Here is a 24,297-nt window from a genome sequence, read left to right as displayed (position 1 = left end):
GGCCTGCTAGTAGTAAAAAAATAAGTGTAGGTATTATTACGGAGCCACTTACACACGCTCCAAAGTTCTTGGTTATTTCAAAATAGTTTTTGTTAAATATTGTACCTACGTATTTTTTCCATTGCGAGTAACACTAAACTGGCGGGGATTTCCCATCCATAACATTTTAATAGGACAAAATCAGAATATGTACCCAAAGCAAACGTAAAAATAGCATTGAAATGTTGTACCATACGGCTTAGATTAACGGAAATCTCTCATGACAATATCCTTTGTCTTTGTCTCTCACATTCCAAACGAAAGAGATGTATATACTGATATGCCAAGAATGTTGATGTACGATGTACTGAAACGTGACTTTTATAAAAGTTTCAAGTCAAGGTTACATACGGCATAATGTTCGAGTTATAAAAACATTGCAAATTGTTTAGTGGACTGATTTGTGTGTTTCACATAAGAAGTTTAAATCAGTTCTCAAGTGTTTATCTCTTGGATAAGAATCCGTTAACTTAGATACTAATAAGTTTATCAAGTGATCCTGTGATTGTCATCAACTATCAGTGCAAAACGTAAAAAAAAGTAGGGCCTACCACAAACTTATCTGAAATGTTATGCTCTATGAATATGGATTTAGATTTAATATGGCAAGTCAAATTACATCCAGAGTTATATGACACACAACATGTAGATTTTCAAAATTCTAAAGTTCGAGAAGCCACGTGGATATCAATAGCTGCTGAAATACATGCAACTAGTAAGTATCAATTAAGTATGATAACTAATATCTAGCTAATAACTGTGGATTACAATAACCGATCCATCCATTGTTTTGAGATTGGAGATACCTACTCGTAACAAGTTCGTAAATAAGGAAAACTTAGGTACCTAATGGTAGTTTCAATCTTTTTTCGAAAACTTTACTATTGTTTCTTTCTATGTAGGTACTTATCTGTTTATGTTGTTTTCTGTAAAAAGAAGGGGATATTGAAAACATCTTTACACCACCACGGACTAGTAAAAAAGTAAAGACTCCGCACCGCGATACTATATGTATACCCTATTCACCGAGCCGTGAGCCAAAACGTCACATTTTTATGTAAAATGTTCGCAGTACCTAGTTGTATCTGTGGTCTACAATTTAGTAGGGTTCTATGTTTGACAGTCAAGTCTTCTAGGTTCTCATAAATGTAAACGATTTAATATATATTTAATTAAAATTAAGAAAATAATTTACGCAATTTTTTATATTTGATTTCAAATACGTTTGAACGGATTACGTTAAGTTCTACAGACATCGTTCTAAAATATCATTTCTAATGTTGTCAGTGGATTACTTCCGTAGTTATTTTTATAAAATATGTTGACTACTTAAATCGTGACTTATAAAGAACCCTTTTAATGGTCTGTTTACCATTTGGCTCATGGCTCCGTGAATAGGGTACCTATAGCAAGTGAAGCAACACTTATACTGTCAATGTGTGCGTTACGCGATGCCAGTTAACACAGAATTCTCCCGTCATTGCGTGCATCAGAGTGTCGGGACTCTGAAAATGGTAGCTACTTATGTTTCTGACACACACAGTTTAAATAAAAAGAAAGTGATCCTCCAATCTGATATCGGAATCTCTATTGGTTGAGTTTCAGTTTTTTGTTTTATCTGAATGATAAAGTAGGTACTTGCAAATACACAAAATTCATTAATTTTCTTGTTTGCTATAGTTATCGGCACGGATATTGAGCTCTCGGCGGAAGAGTGGGGATCGCTTTGCGCACTGTACACTAAGGCAATAAACCAATAAATCACTTCTGCGCAGGTGAAGGTCAGGGCTCAATATCCGTGCCGATAACTATATCGACGTGCAATAAATATGGAGGTAGGTTTTAGAAAAAAAATACAATGTGCGTTTGAGTGATTTGTTTTCAAAGTAAAGTACCTACCTTTACAACATTTCAACATTTCAACATTGTAACGTTGAGGAGCTTCCTAGGACAATTGATGCCATCAATAATGATCTTGACAACATAAGTCAGTGGGCTAAGAGCTTTGGACTTTTGGTCAACCCTTCTAAATCTCAAGCTATCATTGTTGGTGGCAGATATTTTCTAAACAGGTTACAATCTCCTCCGCCGCTCTTGTACGATAATGTTATTATAACTTACTCTTCGCACGTCAAAAACCTGGGTGTGCTAATGGACAGTCACTTGTCTTGGGGTAAACACATTGCGGAAGTAAGCAGGAGAGTATTTTGCACGTTTCAGTCTCTCAAACGGCTCTAAAAGTTCCTGCCTTTTTCAACAAAAATTACTCTCGCCCAGTCGCTTTTTCTCCCACTTTTAGATTATGCTGATGTCTGTTTCCTTGATCCGACTGAGGAACTTCTAGATAAGCTCGAACGTCTGCAGAATCTGTGCATCCGCTTCATTTTCGGGCTCAGGAAGTACGACCACGTGTCGGAATTTCGAAGTCGGTTGAAGTGGTTGCCTATTCGGCGGCGTCTAGATGCTCACATTCTTTCTTTTCTCTTTTCTCTTCTCTCTTTTCTACGATCCCCGCTCACCAAGATATCTTCGGGAACGTTTTGAGTTTCTTGTTCCGAGAGGCAAACCTTGTCGCACTTCCTCATCTCTCCTTCTTCGTGTCCCTTCCCACACTACGAGCCGCTATGATGGATCGTTCACTGTTCGTGCTGTGAGACTGTGGAATTCCCTTCCACATTCGATACGCGAAAGCCCATCGTTGGGTGCATTCAAGAGACGAGTAAAGGAATACTATTTATCAACATGAATGACATTTATATTCGTATGTATATATATATATATTTTATATGTATTATGTTTATGTATTGTGTAGTTTTACTACATATATATGTTTAGTATATTGTTATTGGATATTTTTGTTTAGTTATCAATGTTTGTTGTGCACTTTTTAATCTACCCTACCACTATAAAATCTCTCCATGGCTTTAAGGTTGACTGTAAGAGAACCCAATTCTGGGTTAAGCTCGCCATTGTACATAAACTTTATTATTTTATTATGTATTGTTAAGTGTACTAAAAATACAGGGGAAAATGAAATTGAAAATTGACCTTTACACGTAAGTAAGGCCACTTACGCGTGAGTGTAGGTTCGTATTTACACGGAGCTGGCTTGTTTTGGGTGCTTCACTTTTTATGTAGGTGACGCGGAATCCTACATTTTTTTTTTTTTATAACATAACAAAATTTTATACTTTCATCCACAGAATTCGTATGCAGTAGCAGATGGAAGGAATTGGAAAAGAACTTTAGAGAAATGATTATTGCAAAAAGAAATGATATACCCTGCAAAAGACCGGGATATACCCGGCAGATGTTATTCCTTGCTCCGTTTATACACGCCGAAGAAGATATTCTTGAGGGCAAAATATCAAGATCCACAGCATCCAGTTCCACAGATCCACTAATCGATTTCTTCTTAAGTATGGGGAAGATAGTTCAAAAATTCGATAAGACAACTCAAGTAGAAATGAAAAATAAAGTTAGGTTTAAAGAATCTTTATTCTCAATAAAAACATACATGTCACTTACTTGAGAACATAACAACATAGGTAGGTAAGGTTAGGTTCGACAACATCTGGACAAAACACGACAATAAACAAGTCCCATTCAACACATTCATTTTTCGGGTATTTGATTTATATTTAGTAAATATCTGTAAAGTTGAGATTTGAATGCGTTGAATGAGTGCAGGTTTCTTATGCGTGAAGGTATTTTATTGTAAAGCTGTGCTCCTTCAAATGTGAGCATTTTTTTGCCATAGTTTGTTCTTATTTTTGGTAAAACTAATAGACTTGCTCGCCGGGTACTTCGTTGAGTGACTTGTTTGTGTTGTGTAAGAGTAATATTTGAGTGTATGGTTTTGTTAACAACTTTTCTGATGAAAATGCATATGTTGTAAGTGTATAATTGTTTTATATTCATTAATTTTGTGTCTTTGTATATCTTTGTCGTTTCTGTTAGGTATGGATAGTTGAAAATCATTTTTATTAGTTTATTTTGTGTGATTTGTAGTTGTGACAGTTTTGTTTTTGGTGCACTGCCCCATATTTCAATCAAGTATAACAAATGTGGCTTCACTAGTGAATTATATATAGTGTATCGTAATCTTTGTGGAATACATCTGACTATACTGTGCAGTGCTCCGACTAATGACGAAAGCTTATTTTTGACGTAATCAATGTGAACAGTCCAGGAGAGGGAGCTGTCTATTCTAAGCCCAAGATATTTTTCGCAGGATTTTAGCTGTAACGGCTCATTATTTATTGTAAGTGGATTAAATAAAGTTTTTCAATTGGTCCGTAACGCGGAGATGTCAATGGATGGGAACAAACCTGCTTATTTTCCGTCATGGGGATGGCCTTTCATATTGTTTTCTGTGTTTTATATTTTATTAAACTATCCGAATAAAATCATTAGGTACTTAGATCACAATTAAACCACCGATAACATAATTTACAAAATAGCTATAAAACCAGAAGGTACTTCAAGATTTAATTTCTTTTTTATTCTACATCATAATATACTTACCCCTCACTGAGTGCATTCGCATTTAGTTATAAATATGTTAATTTTCTTTAAAAGGAGCTAAGGCGCCATCTAGTCGATTAATTTGCGCAATAATACGAATTGTGAATGTAGTGACTATTATAGGAGTTAATATTGATATAAGCGCAATTATTTAACATCTTTGGTGCCTATTATTACTTATTTTTTATTCTAAGATATTTTTGTTGTAATATTAAGCAATGTATTCGGTGACCCATATGATAAATGGTATATTTGTAAGCTTATAATTGCTATTAAAGTACTCAAAATATTTATTCTTTATTTTTCATCCATCGGGGCTTGATTCTCCTAATTTTACCTAAACGACATACGATTGATATCCAATCACGACTCAATTACGATTGAAGTATATGCGGCATTCCGCAAATACTTGAGTTGTCATTGAATCGTATTCGAACTGTAATGGACTCTCATTTGAATCATTGTAGGTGTTGCCATTCAAATTCTACCGTGAATTTAAATGAGTTATGCTATTATTTTGTTTTTATTCTTTTATGTAATTCAATAATGGATAATATTGTCTGCAATCGATTTACGATTGCAATATGATTGTGCAGCAGACTACCTCATCCATAGACCAATAGCAAAGCAATGGAATGTCATTGGAATACGATTTGTCTTATATATGTAGCAGAATGCCCGCTAAGGTTAAAACTGCTATTGAGATTCCATTGATATCCACATTATTAAATTAGACACATTATTAAATTAGCAGAATTGAACCCCTGTTATTTGTGTAAGTAATGGGAGAGGTTATCCATGTCTACCCTATGTCACATGCACACTCCACCCTCTACAATTGCCTTAACTCAAGGTTGTAGGAAATAAAGTCAGTCATAGAAGTCGCACATCCAATAAAAAAAAACCGGCTAAGTGCGAGTCGGACTCGCGCACGAAGGGTTCCGTACCAGAGCAAAAATGAGCAAAATATCACGTTTGTTGTATGGGAGCCCCCCAAAATATTTCAACTCTCTAACTATCACGGTTCATGAGATACAGCCTGGTGACAGACGGACGGACGGACAGAGGAGCAGTGGCGTAGCTTGCCTTGTCGGGGCCCCGTATAAAAAATTGTTTGGAGGCCCTTATATGGCACTTTTTTTATAACCTCTTCCCTTTTCTGTTAACTTTTTCTTTTCTCAGCGCCGCTGGGATAATCTATTTTCCTTTCACTCATTTAATGCACATTTATATAAAGCGCGTAAATAAACAGTGCACTGCACTCCGTGCGGTGGCGGCGTAGCATCGGGTGGCACCCGCGGCGGACTAACTATTGAGCACCCAATAATCATGGATTAAAATTGTAAATAAAAGTACTTAAAAATCGTGTAGAAATCATTCGTGGTGGTTTTTGCTAGGTTTAATTTAACGTAAAGAAACCGGAAACGGGTCTTTGCAAACTTATAAAGAGCTATTTTTGAAATTTGGGATATAAAAAACCCAAACATGTTTTAAAAACCGGCCAAGTGCGAGTCGGACTCGCGCATGAAGGGTTCCGTAGGTACCATTATTTATAAAACGGACAAAAAAATCATGCTTGTTGTATGGGAGCCCCCCAAAATATTTATTTAATTCTAGTTTTCAGTATTTGTTGTTATAGCGGCAACAGAAATACATCATCTGTGAAAATATCAGCTCTCTAACTATACCCTAAAAATCAGTGTGAAATTTTTAAGTTTTGAGAAAAAAATAATTTAATAAAATATTCCATAAATAGTCCCATGAACGATGTTTTCGTAACAGCGCCTAAACAATCTTTAAAGCATTTTTTTCATATGAAGGTGTGAAAAAAAGAAATTAGAGAGTATGCCATATTATTTTTAACATTTTTATCATTTTTTTGAGATTCGTCACATTGTTATAGGACGTGGGGCAATTTTGTATGGATTGCGATCCGTCTTCTTTGAATAGCATGCAGTGACTGGTAGTGAACCTAGGCTTTGCAGATTAGAATGGCACCCTCAGTGACTTGTCCCTTCTGCCCGTGCCATCCTGGTCGTGCAGATATGTGTCGACCGAGATGGCACCCCCCGAGACGTGGTACCAGTGGCGGACCGCCCTCTCCCCCCCCTTATGCTGCTACTAACTCCGTGGTTTAATATCCAGTGTAAAGTACAACAACGTACACGTAAATCGCGATATCGATGAAGGATTCCCCGCTGAGTTGAAGATGAAGTAAGTAAAACGGGGAAGTCCCGCAGCCCACCATAACGATGTAGAGTGTTGTTAACTTTTGAACGCACGCTTAAGGCGGGAAAAAAAAAGAATTGCTATTCAGAATTTTGATATTTGTAAAATAAAATAAATTAGGAAGTTTTTATTTTTTGTCTTTACACACTTTTGGGGCCCCCGTGGCCCGGGGGCCCCGTATAATTGATACGGCAGATACGGCGGTAGCTACGCCCCTGCAGAGGAGCGAAAACAATAGGGTCCCGATTTACCCTTTTGGTACGGAACCCTAAAAACGAATGTTACCTAAACTGTGGGATGTGCTTCGGTTTAGGTAGGTAGCGTTATTTACTTACCTTACCTACTGCCTCGCATTCCTAATACAAAACGTTACCCTAGTTCTCGAAACATTAGCTACCTACAAACGTATTTGTTGAGAATTGAGATACGACCAATGAATACCCACTACGTAGTCCCCTACGCATTATAATGTCATACTTAATTCATACTAGCTTCCGCCAGCGGCTTCGCCCGCGTGGTGTGTTGATAAAAAGTAGCCTATGTGTTAATCCAGGGTATCACCTATCTACATACCAAATTTCAATCAAATCGGTCCAGCCGTTTTTGCGTGATTGAATAACAAACATACATCCATACATTCTCACAAACTTTCACATTTATAATATAAGTAGGAAGTAGGATTCGCTAACGCATCAGTCAGACTGTTTTACAAATAAGTCTGACATCAATAGAAGCCACATGATAAACCGGTTGTTTGACAATCAATGATTCATTCTACATTAAGCGCCGCGAGTAACGTATCAAAACATTGACTATTACTTACCCACACACATTCGACTTCGCCGAGCTACGAAGTTATCGACCGTTATCGTCATAATACTAAAATAAGTAAGTATAAACTAGTAACTGTATTCCTACCTCGGCCTGCTTGCCAGAGCGAGAGACAGAATGTTCGTTTGACTGCCCGTGAACTGGTTCAAGCCGGAGCGTGCCGCGCATGTCGGCCTAGCGCCTCGCCCCGAGAACGTCGATACGAAACTTTTTTCTTCTTTTCTCGGATTGTATAAAAAAGCGGCGAGAGCGATATCTCTAGGGTTGATTCATTAGAATATGTAAATAAAACCTGTTTTGCTAGGTATCTATTTTGAGGGTGATAATTAGGGCATTTAGATAGACCTATTTAGATTAGAAGTAAACAGGAAGGTATTTTTACCTGTTTAAGTAAGTACCCATTTACATGATGGATTTGCAGAACATGACACAGTGTTTATTGACTTTACTTAGAGGCGGCCTTGACGATCAATTAAATTGCGCAATTTTATTGATCGTATAATTGAACGTTGCGCAATTTTATTGACCGAATAATTGAATTTTTTTTTAGATTATTTTTATTGCGCTATGTAGTTTATAGTTATTGTTACTTACAATAAATAATATTGTGCAACAAAAACTTGATTTATTAAATCCTTAATTTTGGCATGATTTTAACAAACTTTTTGATATAACTTCAATAAATAAGTAGGTACCTATGCACCATATCGTAATGTTACGCACTGCGCAATTATATTGTTTGTGGCTAAAGCATTTTTTTTAAAGTTTCATCTCTTACCATACCTAATAACGGACATAACTAGGTACTTATTTTGTTTTCATTAAAACACAGTGTAAAATATGAGAACTATTGCATAAATCTTTACCCAGTGCGATAAGAAAGTTTACGAAACTTATTTCTTGCTTTTTCTCTGTAACAAACAAGGTGTGTTGACTCAACGGATAGTCACAATTGCTTTTTTCTAAACTTAGGTACAACTATTTATATGTAGGTATAACTAGCTTTCACCCGCGGCTTCGCTCGCGTAGAGTTCGGTTATATCGCGTTTCCAAGAGAATTCTTCAAAAGTCCGGGATAAAAACTATCCTATGTTCTTTCTCAAGGTCAACTCTATCTCTGTACAAAATTTTATTAAAATCAGTTCAATGGTTTAGACGTGAAAGCGTAACATACAGACAGACAGAGTTACTTTCGCATTTATAATATTAGTATAATTATCGGCAGGGATGTTGAGCCCTGACCTTCACCTGCGCAGAAGCGATTTATTGCCGTATGTGTACAGTCAACTTCAAGTCAGTGGTAACAGTTTTATAGGAAAATCGTACTTATTACTATTGAGTTAAGGTGCATGACAGTTACCACTGATGTACATACAGTGCGCAAAGCGATCCCCACTCTTCCGCCGAGAGCTCAATATCCGTGCCGATAACTATAGGGATGACTATAGAGACTCTTAAACAACGTCCATCATATTAACTAGAAACTTTATTAATCTTTCCCCACAACCCTTATATCTTCCCCTTGTTCCACTTCCCATTGTTCCTTGTGCTCTTGTCCATTTTTTTTTCTTTTAGACTACAAAGGCTTAAAGCCTTTGTATTCTCTCTTCGTCTGTCGGTCTATCCGGCTTTTACGGCAAAACTATTGGAGGTAGGAACGGGTTTATGTCACTGTACCTGTACTGAACCACTGTACCGTAAATCAGATAGACTCAAAAAAGGGATATTTTCTACTTTTTAAATGTACTTATAATACCTACATGCGATAAACAAACCTCCCGGAACACTGCGTGATTACCCGGGGAGGAGCCGCGGGCGGTTACTTGTTACTAAATGAAAAAAATAAATAAATAGAAATAAAGTGTAGGTAAGTAGTATTTTAGGTAGGTATTCTATTCTGTGCCTCTCATCAAAAATCGTTTCATCTAGCTCCACCTCACCATACTTAGTAAATAACAAATAATCGTAATATTTTTACCATTATTGCTGTTTCTATTAGAACGTTTAAAGACCTAAACTACTTTGTTGCGGAGCGAAGCGAAACAAGTTACGCTTAACCCACTTCGCTCTTTTATAATTCCGTGACTCAACACAACTCAATGTTCCGGCTCAATCCGCAACATTATTATTATTCCGTCGACATAGCGTTCAATTCGGCGTTGTTTGCCGATCGCGCTGCCACTTGAGCCGCGAGTCGAGTGAGCGAGGTCATTACGGATAAAATGGGGGCGAACCATTCCGATAATAAACCACTGTGTTGGTCTGAGTTATTTATGCTTACGATAAAATGATGGCGCTTTAAAGCGTGCAACAGAGACAGAAATATCGACTTGTGCTTTGCGTTTACCCAGCCAGACAAAGATAGGATACGCTACTGCCGACAACCGCTAGGAATTTGCCATCCGACCAATACTGGCAGTCCGCCATACTGGCATTGGCAACCGCGTCTGCCGAGTGCGACGTTTGCCTGTGAGTGAAAGGAACAAAGTTTCGGTCTGCCTCGGTCGTCGGTAAAATGAGAGTTTGAGAGTGCGTTTCGATCGAAAGCGTAGGTTAGCCACTTTGTTCTGTTGATACGAGAATTGGGTATAGAAAAATAATTTGTTTTTAATTGAATAAGCATACCAAATTATTCTAAACTTAAACATAAACCTTGAGAGGAAGAGGTCAGAAAGCAATTTCTGCTCAGCGCCTATCGCTTGATTAGACTTTTTGACAGCACTCGTTTATTTGGCCGGCCATTTTGTATTTTCCTGCAGTAGAGCAGCAGAATCGAAGTGACAGAAGTTCGCGGAAAATAAATTATTTGCATTTTGTTATTATACGTGATCGTTTTCTCAAGGTTATCATTTAACACGGAGAAAGCCGGAAAAGTGGTGAATGTGTTATTGTGTTTGCGGAGTGACGATATCACCGAGTGTTATGACTTTATTGTAAACTTGTGTTGTAGTGGTGTATGCCGACTTTGAATTCGAGTTTCCAATGATTATGAACAAAATCACTGTGAAATAAGTGTGAAAAGCAATTACAAATATTATTGGTGTCCGGATAATGATTGTAAGTGTTAATCAATTATTGTATTTCCATTGTTTTGTGGCATGAGTTTTTGATTGAATGTTTTGAGTTTGCATCGAGTTGTTTGGATCGTTGAAAATACAACTAATTAATTATCCGACAAGTGAATTGTTGTTTATAGCATTCGTTATTAAATCTAAATAACTATGTGCACTATTTGCTTGAGCTAGATAGTAAAAATTCTTATTGAACTATGAATGTTTTGCTATAAATATTATGGTTATAAGTAACCTATCGAAACCACTTTGAATTAGAACACAAAACAATATACTTAATTTCATAGTGCTTTGTCTTTTTAGATAATATTACTAACATTTTGGTGTTTGTGAAATGTGTTGTTATTGTTAATATCTGTGAATGAGTCTATAATATAATTAACTTAAAACAATAAAATTTAACACTAAAACAATTTAACAATAATAACCTAGATGTAAAATACTGGGGCAGTGTGATAAAACACAATCAAAATAAGTGTAAAATGAGAAACTATATTGCAACCATAGAGTGATTGAACGAAATTACAAATGAATTCTTTCAAAGAGGTTGAATTAAAAATGATGATTATAACTTGTTCACAGGCATCATAGATGATGGCAACTAAGCATGACTCTGTTCTGTCCTCGCCACCTACAAACAATGAATCAGGTTAGTCCAACTTTCATTATATTAAAAAAACATTCAATGCATTTGAAAAAAAAAAGAGATACGTTGTCTACTATAATACAGAACGTAATCTGTACCTCCACGTTGCTCAAATATGAACCCTCTGATCTGTGATCCAATTTGTCACTATTTTTACACACTTGTCATGTAATTTGACTTAGCGGGTTCATTCAAGTCATGAAACGAGTGTTCATATTTATACATTTTCAATAATAATTAGCTTAATTGAGCTACAGGCAAATTGCTAAACTGATTATAAGTCTTATGGAGAACATTTGCCGATTTTAGTTTGAAGGCTTGTTATAATGTGCCTCAAATTATTTTAGTATGTAGTAATGTGCTTCAAACTATTTAAGAGAGTAGCACTTCAAAATATTTTAGTATGTAGTAATGTTACTCAAACTGTTTTAGTATGTAGTAATGTTACTCAAACTATTTTAGTATGTAGTAATATGCCTCAAATTATTTTAGTATGCAGTAATGTTACTCAAACTATTTTAGTATGTAGTAATATGCCTCAAATTATTTTAGTATGCAGTAATGTTACTCAAACTATTTTAGTATGTAGTAATGTGCCTCAAACTAATTTAGAGAGTAGTATTGTGCATCAAACTATTTTAGAGAGTAGGTTTGTGCTATGAAGTATTTTAGAGTGTAGTAATGTGTCTCAAAAATTCTTGTATGTTTACTTTAACAAATGTATTCCAAGTTTGGAGATAATAGGAAAATACTTTTTATGTTGCGATCAAAAATAAGTTTGCTCACTTCTAACACAGGTATAGCTTATCATGGCCATACTGATTAATAGTTTCAGGCCCAAGTTCACATACATCATAAACGTCAGTTTTCTTCAAACTACTGTTTATTAATTTTCACATTCAATTTTGAAAGTAAACAGTTGATTTGAGAAATCCGGACTTTTATGTGTTCGGTGAACTTGAGCCTCAGGTAAGCCCATGCTTAGTTTTATTTCATTATTTTAGTAGAAAGCAAAAGATGTTCAGCTGGAATAAAATTTTGTTTTTGCGGCTGAAAATATACAACTGACAACAATATCCCACTAAAAACATTTCATGTGAAATGTGTAGCTCGCACTGTGAGAAAGTAATCAGATCTTCTGTAGGGTCAAGTTTCAAACCGTCCATGCCAGTTCTATATGTATATTTATCAATAGCTATGATTTTACACAAGGTTAAATACTTGATTATCATATGTCCGCTGTGCAAAATGAGTTTACAAGATCCACATCTTAGACAAAATATGTGGGTTGACTATTTTGTTAAGGCGCGGCTCCACCGCAGTGCACGCTGTGCACGGACACGCGGCGCATTTTAGCTGCGTGTATTCATTTGTTTGACAACGTGGGTCTACGTTTCCACTGAAGTACACGAATATGACCCACGACTATGTATAGCGTGGCACGGCGCACGGGTAGACCCACGCTGACATCGTTGAGCTACGTAACCGCTTACAACAACTGCTCTGCGATAACCGAGCTGTACATAGTCGTGGGTCTTATTCGAGTACTCCAGTGGAAACGTAGACCCACGTTGACAGCGTTGAGCTATGTAACCGCCTATTCGAGCAAGCCACGCGTGTATCAATGACGTCAATTCATGCGTAGCCTCTCCGTGGGTTGCAGTGGACACAGCCACATACATTTTCTTACAAAGCGAAGCTTAATACACGTGCGTAGCCTCTCCGTGCACCGCGGTGGAGCCGCGCCTTTACTACAAATTAAATAAACAGAACAGAAAGCATTTGCCATGCTTAAATTAAATAAACAGAAAGCATGGCAAATGCTTTCTGTCTCTGGTGAGTGAAAATCGATTATGCTCACTGTTCCTAACACTAGAAGGGCCGGGCTTCATGCTATACCTTCAAAGACCGCAGCGGTCAATTTGATGGTACTAGAAATTAAGTGAGAATACTTATGAAATTAGTACATATTTTAAATTAAAATAAAATAAAATAATACACATGGAATAGTGACTTCCGGCAGATTTTTGGTTAGACCAATAGATGGCGCTATATGTCCGGAATTAATTTTACTTTTTATTTATATATTTTTTTTGTAATAAGAACTATCCTGTGTCCTTTCTCAAGTTCCAACCTATGTCTGTACCTAGGCGTGAAGAAAAGACAGACAGACAGACACAGAAAGACAGACAGACAGACTCAGGGCCGTCTCTAGCTCATGTAGCGCCTGGGTGCAATCATCACCCAAGCGCCATCTATGTATGTATCTGTTGAAAGATTTTAAGTATATAGTACATATTGATCGAAGTACTTAGAGTAGTTACAAGGAATATAAATAAGAACGTTCGAACGAAAGTCGCTTTTTTGGTAGGTAAAGGACTTAAAAAAATGTTTCCAAATCATTGTAGGCTCAAACTGTTGGCCAGGTATAAGTTATGAAAGTCGAGACAGAACAATGTAACTGTAAAAATTAGCGCGAGCGAAGCGAGTGCGAAATTTTTTTAGCCTAGGACACAAAAGTACCTGATTAAGGACATTGTAAAGCAACAAGTAGCCGCGAGCGCGAACATTTTTAAATTATTTGTCTGAAGACTCACAAATTAAACTGGGAATTATGTACAAATAAAAAGAAACCGTGATTAGAGCGAGTGCCATTTGTGTTCGTTGATTTGATGCGTCAATAAAACAAAATAAACAATCAGAAATACAGTACATACATTGTCATTTAGCCGCGAGCGTAGGTATTCAATGACAGCTGGGACCTACAGTTTAACGTACCATCCGAAACACAGTCATTGGTGTCTAAGATATACTTAGAAAGTACATACAAACTTAGAAAAGTTGCATTGGTACTTGCCTGACTTGGAATCGAACCCTCATACACGAGAGATTGGTTCTTTGTCCACTAGGCCACCACGGATTTTCACTATTGCTATCATGCTAAATTTTTCTCCTAAAAAAATCACAGATTTTTCGGCAGGCAGCCTAACTTAAAATACCTATACGATCACTGCCAATTTCAAAAATTGATTTAGATTTTTCGAACTGAAATATTGATTTTTTATTTTTTGCGCGTGCGCTAAGTAATATCATGTGTAGGTATGTGGGTAATCAGACCACAGGAAACATCTAGTATCATCACTACATAGTATAATATAAAGTCGCTTTTTTTGTCCCTTTGTTCCGTTGTACGCTTAATTAAATCTTTAAAACTTCCCAGCCGATTTTTATGCGTTTTTTTTAATAGATAGAGTGATTAAAGAGGAAGGTGTATATGTATAATAACACTAGCCGTTTTCCCGCGGTTTCACCCGCGTCCCGTGGTAACTACTGCCCGTACCGGGATAAAATATAGCCTATGTTACTCGTGGATAATGTAGCTTTCGAATGGTGAAAGAATTTTTAAAAACTGTCCAGTAGTTTTTGAGCCTATTCATTACAACCAACCAAACAAACAAACAAACAAAGTTTTCCTCTTTATAATATTAGTATAGATACATTAAATAGTGGGGAAATACTGTTATCCCGTGTGAAGCCGGAGCGGGTCGCTAGTTTAGATAATATTGCTTTGAACCTAGTCGGGATGCCTATATTCAGGAAAGGCTGTGGTCTAACCAAACCGGTTCCGGGATCTTCAAGCCCTGCCAGCCTGGCAATCTGGTTATGTGGATATGCCATGACCTACAGATTATAATAGCTACAGCTTACTCTTTTATACGAGTCTGTACTCCATTCGAGTGGGCAGTTAACGTGAATACTCCGACTGTTAGCGAGAAATTCAAATATAAATAGTGTTATGATGGTTTATCTAAGAATCTAAGTGAATATATGAGGATTCTATAATTCGCGGAAATAATATTACATGAAAGTAGTAAAGCTCCGAAAGTTATATCATTAAATGTGACTCGAAATATTATTGTGCAATGCTTCCTGTTTCAACCGTAATGATGTCGTTATCTTCCACTATCCAGAAAAAATAAATAAATTAATAGTCTGACTTTTAGTAACAAAAATGATGATTGCGTCCAAACATCATGTCGTCATGTCGGACCCACAGTTTATTTCATATTCACTTTCTTCCTTCTGTTTATAAAATTTTTCATTTTAAAACATACCACTAAAAATGATGTTGTTCTCCTTTGCAGATGATGAGGCACAGGACTCCGTAGGCTCCGATCCTGAACAAGAGGAAGAAGAGAAACAGACCGATGCCTCGAATGTCGCGAACATTCTGAAGAGGCTCCAGTCCACTTGTGCTCTCATCAAAAAGCCGAAACAGGAGTATCATTGCTTTACTTGCGACGAAGATTTTCAGGATTGGGAGGACCTAGAGAATCATCTGATTCAGCACGTTTCACTGCCGTCTGTGGTACTTGACAAGCTGCCTTCCGACGACGAGGATGCCCCTCCTTCTGGAGATGAGAACTGGTCAGATGAGGAAGAAGAAGCAGCCCCGCCCCCGCAAAAAGTCCCACCAACAAAAATTGACATATCACAATTGCTTAAAAAGACCGGTATCTCTTTGAAAAAACCTGACAATGGTGCCACGAATTCTGATTCAGCACTGAACAAGCTTAGCGGTTTAGGGTTTACTATAAAGAAAGGCAACACTCCCATAAAGAGTGAACCAGAACCGGAAAGTAATAACGACGTCATGCAAAAACTTGGTAAACTTGGAGGCATCAAACTTAAGTTAAAATCGGATGGGAACTCAAACTCTTTCAAAGTGATCAACGGGCTCAAAGATTTCACAGCATCAGACGAAGAGGATGGAGGTAGTGGGAATGATGAGAGTAGAGAAGACGCTGAAGCTGATTTTGATGAGGACCCCGACAAGTCAGGCGAAAATGATTCCGATGGAGACAATGAACGAACTCCGCCCAGTACTCGCAAAACATCAGAAAGTGATGACTCAGAAAAATCTCCAAGAGTCAAACCCAATCAACTTAAAAATTTGCAGGGACTGTCCATAATGCAAAAGAAGGGCCCTCCTACGCCCGTGAAGGTTCCAGTGCAGCAACTTAAACCGCCAGTGAGGCCTGCTGTCAAACAGACTCCGAAAAGAGGACCCAACCAAACAATTTCTTCTAAAGAAACTTCAGAGGAGAGAGAACTCCCAAGTAAGCCAACTACCCCAAATACCCCTACGCCAGAAAGACGAGAGTCACGTACAAGCCTAGATAACGTTGTTGTGAAGCAAGAAATAGAGACAGTTGAAACACAATCGTCAAATGTTCCAATATTTAACACTCAAATTAAGTCTGAAAGGTCTTCGCCGCCGCCACTTGACGCAGCTTCTACTCCTATACTAGCTAAAGTAAAGTCCGAACCAGATGCATTGGCGTCGCACCAATCTGCGCCGCCTAGTACTTTGGAGCCACTTCTGCCTGTCACAAAAAAAGAAGAGCCAAGCGTTACCGTTATAGAGATAAATGGAGATTCCAACGACGAAGATGATGATTGTTGCGTGGTATCTGCAACACCAGCGCCTGACATCAAACCAGTTATTCCCAAGACTGAGAATCCCCCTGCGACGTACCCTCCACCGGCGTACCCGTCATCGCAGCCAAGCTTCAATTCCTCAACTATGCTCGGCAGTCGTCTGACCGCGCCTTCTACTGAGAAACAACATAACTTTAATTGGAACGCCCCTGATTCCAAACCACCTTTAGACATGCTCGAGAAAAGTGCTGATGACATATTCGAGAGTCTATTGTCGAGCAGTGCAAAGAAAGAATCTATTTCAATATCAGACGCTAGTGAATACATATCCTTAGATACTTTAGGTCCTCGACATTCATGTGATGTGTGCAATACAAGATTTACTGATATAGCCTTGCTCGATGAGCACAGAAGGATGACGGGTCATACCAAATCGTTGGCGCTTCCATCATCGTCTTCAACTCTTATGCCTTACAATCCGAATTCAAACATATTGTCTTCAATACTACCTGTGAAGCATATTGCTGATCAAGTCGGGAAGCTATCGACCATTGGTGGAAGTGGGCCAGGATTCACCCATCAGCAAAATGTCATGATCAATATCCAAGCTTACCCAGGAGCCGGAGGAATGATGATGAATCCGCAAGGATATAATTCTTATCCATCTTCACAAAACAATATGCAACAAGATTACGGAAATAACATGTACGGGCCAGGGCAAACAATGCCTGGTACGTATCCAGGACAGGCTTACATGAATCAGCCGGGGTATGGGCAGTTCCAACAACCGATGTCCAAGCCGGGCGGGTATCCTGGGCAAATGCCGCAAGGTCAGTACCCACCTTCGTCGTCTTACGCTTCTCCACTTCAGGGTATGCAGCAGGCTGTTTATGGACAAGCACCTTCCGGTGGAATGAACGCACAAATGGGCCAACCAATGGGCCAAACAATGGGCCAAATGGGTCCACCTGGTGCACCCTACGTTCCTTCATCAAGCCCCGGCGGAGCTATGAAACCTCCTCCCGGTGGCATAAAGATTCAAAACGTGCAAACCTTTCCAGCGGGCCAACCAGTAGTTGGGATGCCCGGAACAGAAAATATGGGCGGACAACCTACAGCACCCGGTCAAACCGTAGGAGGACAGATGCCTGCACCAACTCAAATTAGAATGGCACCCGGTGCTAATATTACCGGCACACGACCACGCATGGCTAACCCTAGAGGACCACGACCTTCCATTAGACCTGGTATGCAAGTACATGCTCAAATTAGAGCTCAGAAACAAGGTGCGCGTATGCCCATGAAGAGGCCGGCAGGCATGGCCGGCGGCCCGGGCCAGAAGCGACGCCCAGACATGTTGCTACCGGGTAAACATGACAACGAGGACTGCCAGGTGATGGCCATGCAGAAACAAAGGGATGGCTTGCCCATGATCCAGAGCGTGCAAGGCGCGAAAGACAAACTTAACCTGGGCAGCCAAATATCTATCACTAAGAAGACTGTGAATAAAGAAGCTAACGCTATGGCGAATGTGCTAGCATCGCGAGGAATATCCATTAAACAGAAGCAAAAGAGTCGATCTCCGACTCCTGAACGGCCACTCCCTCACATACCTAACCTGGGTGCTGGGATGAGCATCAAACACACTTCAAAATCTAGCAATTTCTCCATACCTGAAGCAAAAGTCGGTGGTGGTATGCTGTCCTGTAAAATATGCAAGAAAATGTTCATGAACCACAACTCGCTGTCGGTTCACATGTCGTCCGCGCATCCGCAGAGTAAACTGCCAGTGTTCAAGTGCGATGAGTGCCCGGCTTCGTATCCGAAGTCGTTACAACTGCAGCACCACAAGAGAGTGTTCCATAACGTGACGGGGCCTAATAGAGAACTAGGGCTGCCTGTCGTGGACCTGTCACAAGAGGACAACCTCAAGCGGTTGAGTAGTTTAGGCATATATAGTTTTATACCCTTAGCGAATAGGGAACAAGCTGGCGGCTGTTTCGGTATACCAGTAATCTCAGTACATAATGTACAAAATGGTATGACAAACAGTTTGCAAGCTTTAGGTGCAGACGGATTGCTAAGCTTAGGACCTCTTAAACCTCTACCGAACTCATAGACTGTGTAAATATACAGAAGTATTTAGAATGGACTTGTGTGCGGAGACTGTGATTACCTAGTTTTGTGTAGACCGAGTTTGGACAGTTAATAGTGTGGAGAAGACTTTATTTTGCTGTGTAAACTTGAAAAAGTTAAAACGTTTTTGCAATGAGTGAAATTATTTATGTGTTTACATAAGATTATCCATACATATATTAATGTATAATGAACAGATAAAGTACATACATACTTCAAAGTCCAGATAGACATAGACGCATGTAAAATTATATATTTTTTTATTATTATTTCAATACAGTTGTAAAAGATTACTATTTAATAGTTAGTCACAACAGCACACGCACAATTGAGCAGAAATATGTATTATCTTTATGCCCTTAAAAAACTGGGTCACCTATGATGGTCATCATAATTTTCCGAGACTTTTTTCCAACTATGTTGGGGTCTGTGTGGGGTGATCACCTATGTAATTATCTATCTGGTCCAAGCTGATACAAGAAATAATTGAATTTTGAGTATTATGTGATAAAATTTTAACTTATGTGACCTAAATTTTAAACAACTACTTACCTAGAAAATTATACATATAATGTAAGTAAAGTCAGGGATACAGTAATTACCGTGTTGACGCGTTTCGGCTTGGGTTCAGTGTAGTAGAATATAAACCATAGGGTTGCCTATCCATTGATGTGGAATAGGTCTGTAGAAACTAAGAAATACTGACCAATTTGATTTGCTTTTTTGACATAAAATTATGTTTCAATTGTTGTTGTTGTTGTCAATATCAGGAATAATCTACAAACTATGGAAACTGTAATATGATACAGTAAGCATTGAATCCCATAAACAAATGAAAAAAAAAAATAAAAAAGTTTTTTGTATTTTGAGAGCAGAAAATACCAGACTCAACATGTATTGTATTTTGTTTCAAAAATGGTTATTTAAATAACAATTATTAATTTAATTGGAATACTAAGTTATCTTCCTTCTCTGCTGCCAAATAGTAAGAAAAGTTTAATTTGTTTAACTCTTTTTTTGTTCCTAATGATGTTGCGAGTATGACTTCTAACTTTCATTATTTTAATATGTACTAGCATTAAGCTAAATTATGTTAGCTCACTCTTGAGAACTTCCCTGACGCATGAGTCATATCTGATACACACTGATTTTTTAACTATTGATTGTCTGCATTGTGGACAGTGAAGTGGTTAATATTCAGGAATGAATTTTAAGCACTGCAGAAAGAACTGTGGTCTAGAATCATTAACAGAACATATCTGCATCATCACTACTTTTTTTTTCTTTTTTTTTATCCGCCCTAAAATCGGTAAAACATGGATACTAACTATTCTTACGCGCACCGAGCAGCGCTCGCGTCATTAAACCGGTTTCGCGATGCCACCGAGCCTACTATGATGACTGTGACCGTACAATCGGTTAAAAACCAAACACATCTTTCGCTATCAATAACTATTCTTTCTAACTAAACACAACAAAATAAAAATGTATCTATAAAACTTATTTAACTATAAGTTGACAAAGTTTTCGCACTGAATAAAATTCATTCCTGTATAGTCTCCAAATTGTGTAAAATGATATTGCACGATTGTTACTCTCCAAATTGTGTAAAATGATTCTGTTTATTTTTGTGTAATTTATGGAAAATTTATTTTAACAAGGCGCATATATTTTTTCGCTTTGTATAAAACATGAGTAAGGTTGTAATAGGCGTGACAACAGGGCTAAAATATTGATTCTAATTAGCCCGCATTTTAAATTGGCAAAAGTATTGGGCACGTATCTTTTATTTTAACAAAAAAATAATAATAATGATATTTACTAAGATATAACGCAACAAGAAAATTCTATCGTGTTGTATCTTTGCTATTATTTGATTATGAGAGACGAGAAAAAATATGTGTCCAATAATTTAGGGTTATCTAAAGACGGACTAATTACTTTTTTTCATTCGCCATGCCTGCTATATATTATGTTATAACTTGTGAAGAATAAAAGTTTTGAAGCTATGTAAATATTAACTTAAAAAAAATTGTGGAGAACCTTTTTGGAAAGTCGGTTAAAAAGGTATGTGACAACTAGGAATGTAGCTAATGAAAGACTGAATTGATGTACTTACGAATTGTATTGTATAATGTTTCCTTTATGATTGAGTTTTTAAAGCACGACATTAAAAAAAAAAAACATTTGATTATTTTATATCTCCACTTGACCGTGAATTCTTTGTAAATATTTCTGTTTTCCCGCAATTTCACCCGCGTTCTGTTGATACTAGTGCCCGTACCGGAATAAAATATAGCTTATGTTATTCTGGAAGAGTGTAGCTTTCCAACTGTGACAGAATTTTTCAGTAGTTCCGGAGTTAAGAAGTACAGACAAACAAACAAAAAAATGTTCCCTCTTTTTTATATTGGTATAGATTTGAGTTTATAAATAAAAAGTCATATGAAGATTACATGAAGATAACAAACGAAGTATAACTGCAGTAACTTAGCAATATATAATTATCCAAGCCAGCGTTTTTATATACACTCTATTGCATGAATAAAAGTGCCTTGTTAAAATAAATGATTAATTTTCATGAAAATAAGAAACAATTTATAGGGTGTCTAACCGATATTTGAATACGTGATTCTACTCATGATTGCAAACAACTTTCCTAAAGAAACTTCAGCTGTTTCAAACTTTGGATTTTGCCCGAATTTGTGACTAAACTAATTAATATATAAATAAGTTACTTTGGGAAAGTTGTTTTTAATCTTGAGTAGAATCATGTGTTTAAGTATCGATCCCAAATTACCAGTCACCATATAGATACACCAGTTTATGTTGTACGTTCTACTGTCGTATATACTTTTTATTATTTTCGAAACACAGAGTTGTTTATTTACGTATACGTTATAGGGTCAGTTAAAATATGTAAAATACTTTGCATGTATAATTTTTTCGATTATGGGGCACACGATTGAATCCCACGGAAAATATTTGAGCCCGGACCACGGAGAAAGGAAAGATGAGCGAAGTCATAAGGAAGGTAGTTCAGGTGCCTTCTTTTTACTAAAACTAACGAGGCGTTTGTTTTGTTTGCCAAATTAAAACCAATCTTTCAAAGATCGTTCTTGATTGATTGTCGATTTATATTTTGAAAATAATCATCGGGGATAGTAGGCGTATGAGGGCAGAGCTAGTGACGATCTACGTCCCTCGAACACCCGTATTTTGACGCGCCAACTTTTTTAAAAATTTGCGTTATGACATCTCCGCTAGTCATTTTGTCCTCCGTGGCCCGAATTAGATATTGTATTGAACAATGATTTTGTAATTGAAATATAGCTTTAAGGGAAGTCATTTTCTGACAAACAAATCTACAAACATTTTTTTGTGAAAAGTTAAAGGTGGTTTTGTGGTCTGTGCTGAAACTTATTTTCATATTTCCAGTGTAAGCTATCGATATTAACACGAATGCCAATTGTAATGATTTTGAAAGTATGTGTGTACTTACCTATATGAAATTGAGCTGTCATAATTATTGCATTATTAATGTATATTTTCTATAATTTTGTTATAGTGATATTCAATGTTCATAAACACCAATTTAACAGAGACATAAAAATAGATTGCGAGACACCGTTAGAAGTGCGTCAGTTAGACAGAGTATTCCAAACCTCGATTTCAATAACCTATCTCTATCCGTGACTTTGCTTACTAGATATAGCTCCGTAAAAGCAATGTCGAATTCCTATCACAGTAAGCAGATTGACAGACAGATAAGTTATTGAAATCGATACAAAAGAGGGATAGCCACTTATATACACACTTGCAGATAGGTGGCCATAACACTCGCGCACTCTATTCTTATACCTACTTCTATGCAATTTACTTGTGTGTTTGGTACCGAATCATCGTTGATTTAGTTCGTACACCTCATTTTTTTTGTTGTTTTTTATATAAAAGGTCTCAAGGTCATAAAACGGTTTTAATGCTAACTCGAAAATCTTATATTGCACGAGTTATCGCATCTAGGCCGACGATGTTTTCATAACAGTTGTACTTAAATGTTTTATCCTGTAACGTATACTAAATTAATCACGAAAATTGATATTTGGATCTTGGTCCCGGTTACTCCATCAAAATAAATGTACATGTATTGTGGCATTGATTAAAAAATTACACTTGGATCAAATATAAATACTTTTGTCGTTTTAAACCCTAAAATTTTGAGATTTAGAAGTCGTGCAATCAACAGATCTTATGGTTTATATCTAGTTTTAAGTATAAAAAACCTGTGTACACAAGAGAAATATATTATTATATTTTTAGTTCGCTTTCTAAATAATGCGCGTTCTTGGTGCATTACCTAACTTAACTTAAGCTAAGAAGAGATTATTCCTAAGTTGAATTTTAACGAGTGATTCTAAGTTTTTTCTATTTTGGTTGTATTTAGAATGTATCTGTTATAAGTGAAAACGTTAGATACGAAAATTATTAAAATTAATAAATTAATTACAAAATAGTTTTTCTTTTATTTATTACATTTCCTGTAGTCATTTATTAGAGAACAGGGAGAGTTTTTTAGGGTTGCCAGCATTCGATGAGCAAACTACAACTTTTTGTTGGGGTGCGGGAATTTGTTACCCTCAGAATGCGGATGGACACACCCCCGTGTTTACCACTAGACTCACCGTTAGTTTTATAATAATAAAAAGTCAGTCTCTTTTGAAAGGAAATAAATAATTTTATGTTATCATATTTACGATTTCAAATAATTGCAGTTGCAGTCGCTAGGTATACTTACCTACAAGAAAAAAAATATTCAATAATTACTAGGGCAAAATAACACTAAAGGTGGGTAAGAAAAAATAATGGTAAGTAGAGGGTGCATTGATCAACATACATCTAGTGTCATAATTTTTTTTAACGACGTCAAAAATCATCAAATGACCCCTCCCGCTGTGGGTTAGCAGCGGTGAGGGAGTGTCAGACTCTCACTGACTAAAATCCGTCGTGTTCCGTCGTAGGCCTTTTATGTCCAGGGCCGCGGTAACTCTTTCGCACAATCCCGCAGCCCCGGCAGGCCATAGTGTCACCATCACATAGACATCTTTCTACTTTAGATGGAAATAACATCCAGAAAGTCTATTTATTGGTCATTTGAACATTTTTAGCCGTCGTTACGGGTAGTCAAAAGCCAGTAAGTTTGACAACCAGTCTTACCAAGAGTTATTCGATTGCCCGGGTAACTGGGTTGAGGAGGTCAGGGGCCCGATTCTCCTAATTTTACTTAAGCAACATACGATTCACGTTCGACTCGATTCGACTGAGATACAATCCCGACTCGATTACGATTGAAGCGTATGTGGCATTCCGCTATTTTTT

The 24,297-nt window shown here is 37.3% G+C and overlaps 1 protein-coding gene and 1 long non-coding RNA gene across 2 annotated transcripts; both read left to right on the top strand.

The window, feature by feature from the left end:
- Positions 1-151: 151 nt before the first annotated feature.
- LOC124641533 lies at positions 152-4,855 on the top strand. Its single transcript, XR_006985688.1, has 2 exons — positions 152-754; positions 3,243-4,855. It is a non-coding gene; the product is annotated as an uncharacterized LOC124641533 (long non-coding RNA).
- Positions 4,856-8,990: 4,135 nt separating this feature from the next.
- Positions 8,991-23,434, top strand: LOC124641316 (nascent polypeptide-associated complex subunit alpha, muscle-specific form-like). The gene is made up of 3 exons (XM_047179376.1): positions 8,991-10,683; positions 11,280-11,346; positions 15,489-23,434. Exons 2-3 carry the CDS (start codon positions 11,289-11,291, stop codon positions 18,902-18,904), a joined length of 3,474 nt encoding a protein of 1,157 aa, XP_047035332.1. The 5' UTR covers positions 8,991-10,683; positions 11,280-11,288; the 3' UTR covers positions 18,905-23,434.
- The last annotated feature ends 863 nt before the right edge of the window (positions 23,435-24,297 follow it).

Source organism: Helicoverpa zea, chromosome 22 (assembly GCF_022581195.2).
Source record: "Helicoverpa zea isolate HzStark_Cry1AcR chromosome 22, ilHelZeax1.1, whole genome shotgun sequence".
In the NCBI taxonomy this organism is placed as follows: domain Eukaryota; kingdom Metazoa; phylum Arthropoda; class Insecta; order Lepidoptera; family Noctuidae; genus Helicoverpa; species Helicoverpa zea.
The sequence above is the reverse complement of the archived record's forward strand: the minus strand, read 5'-3'. Positions and strand labels throughout refer to the sequence as shown.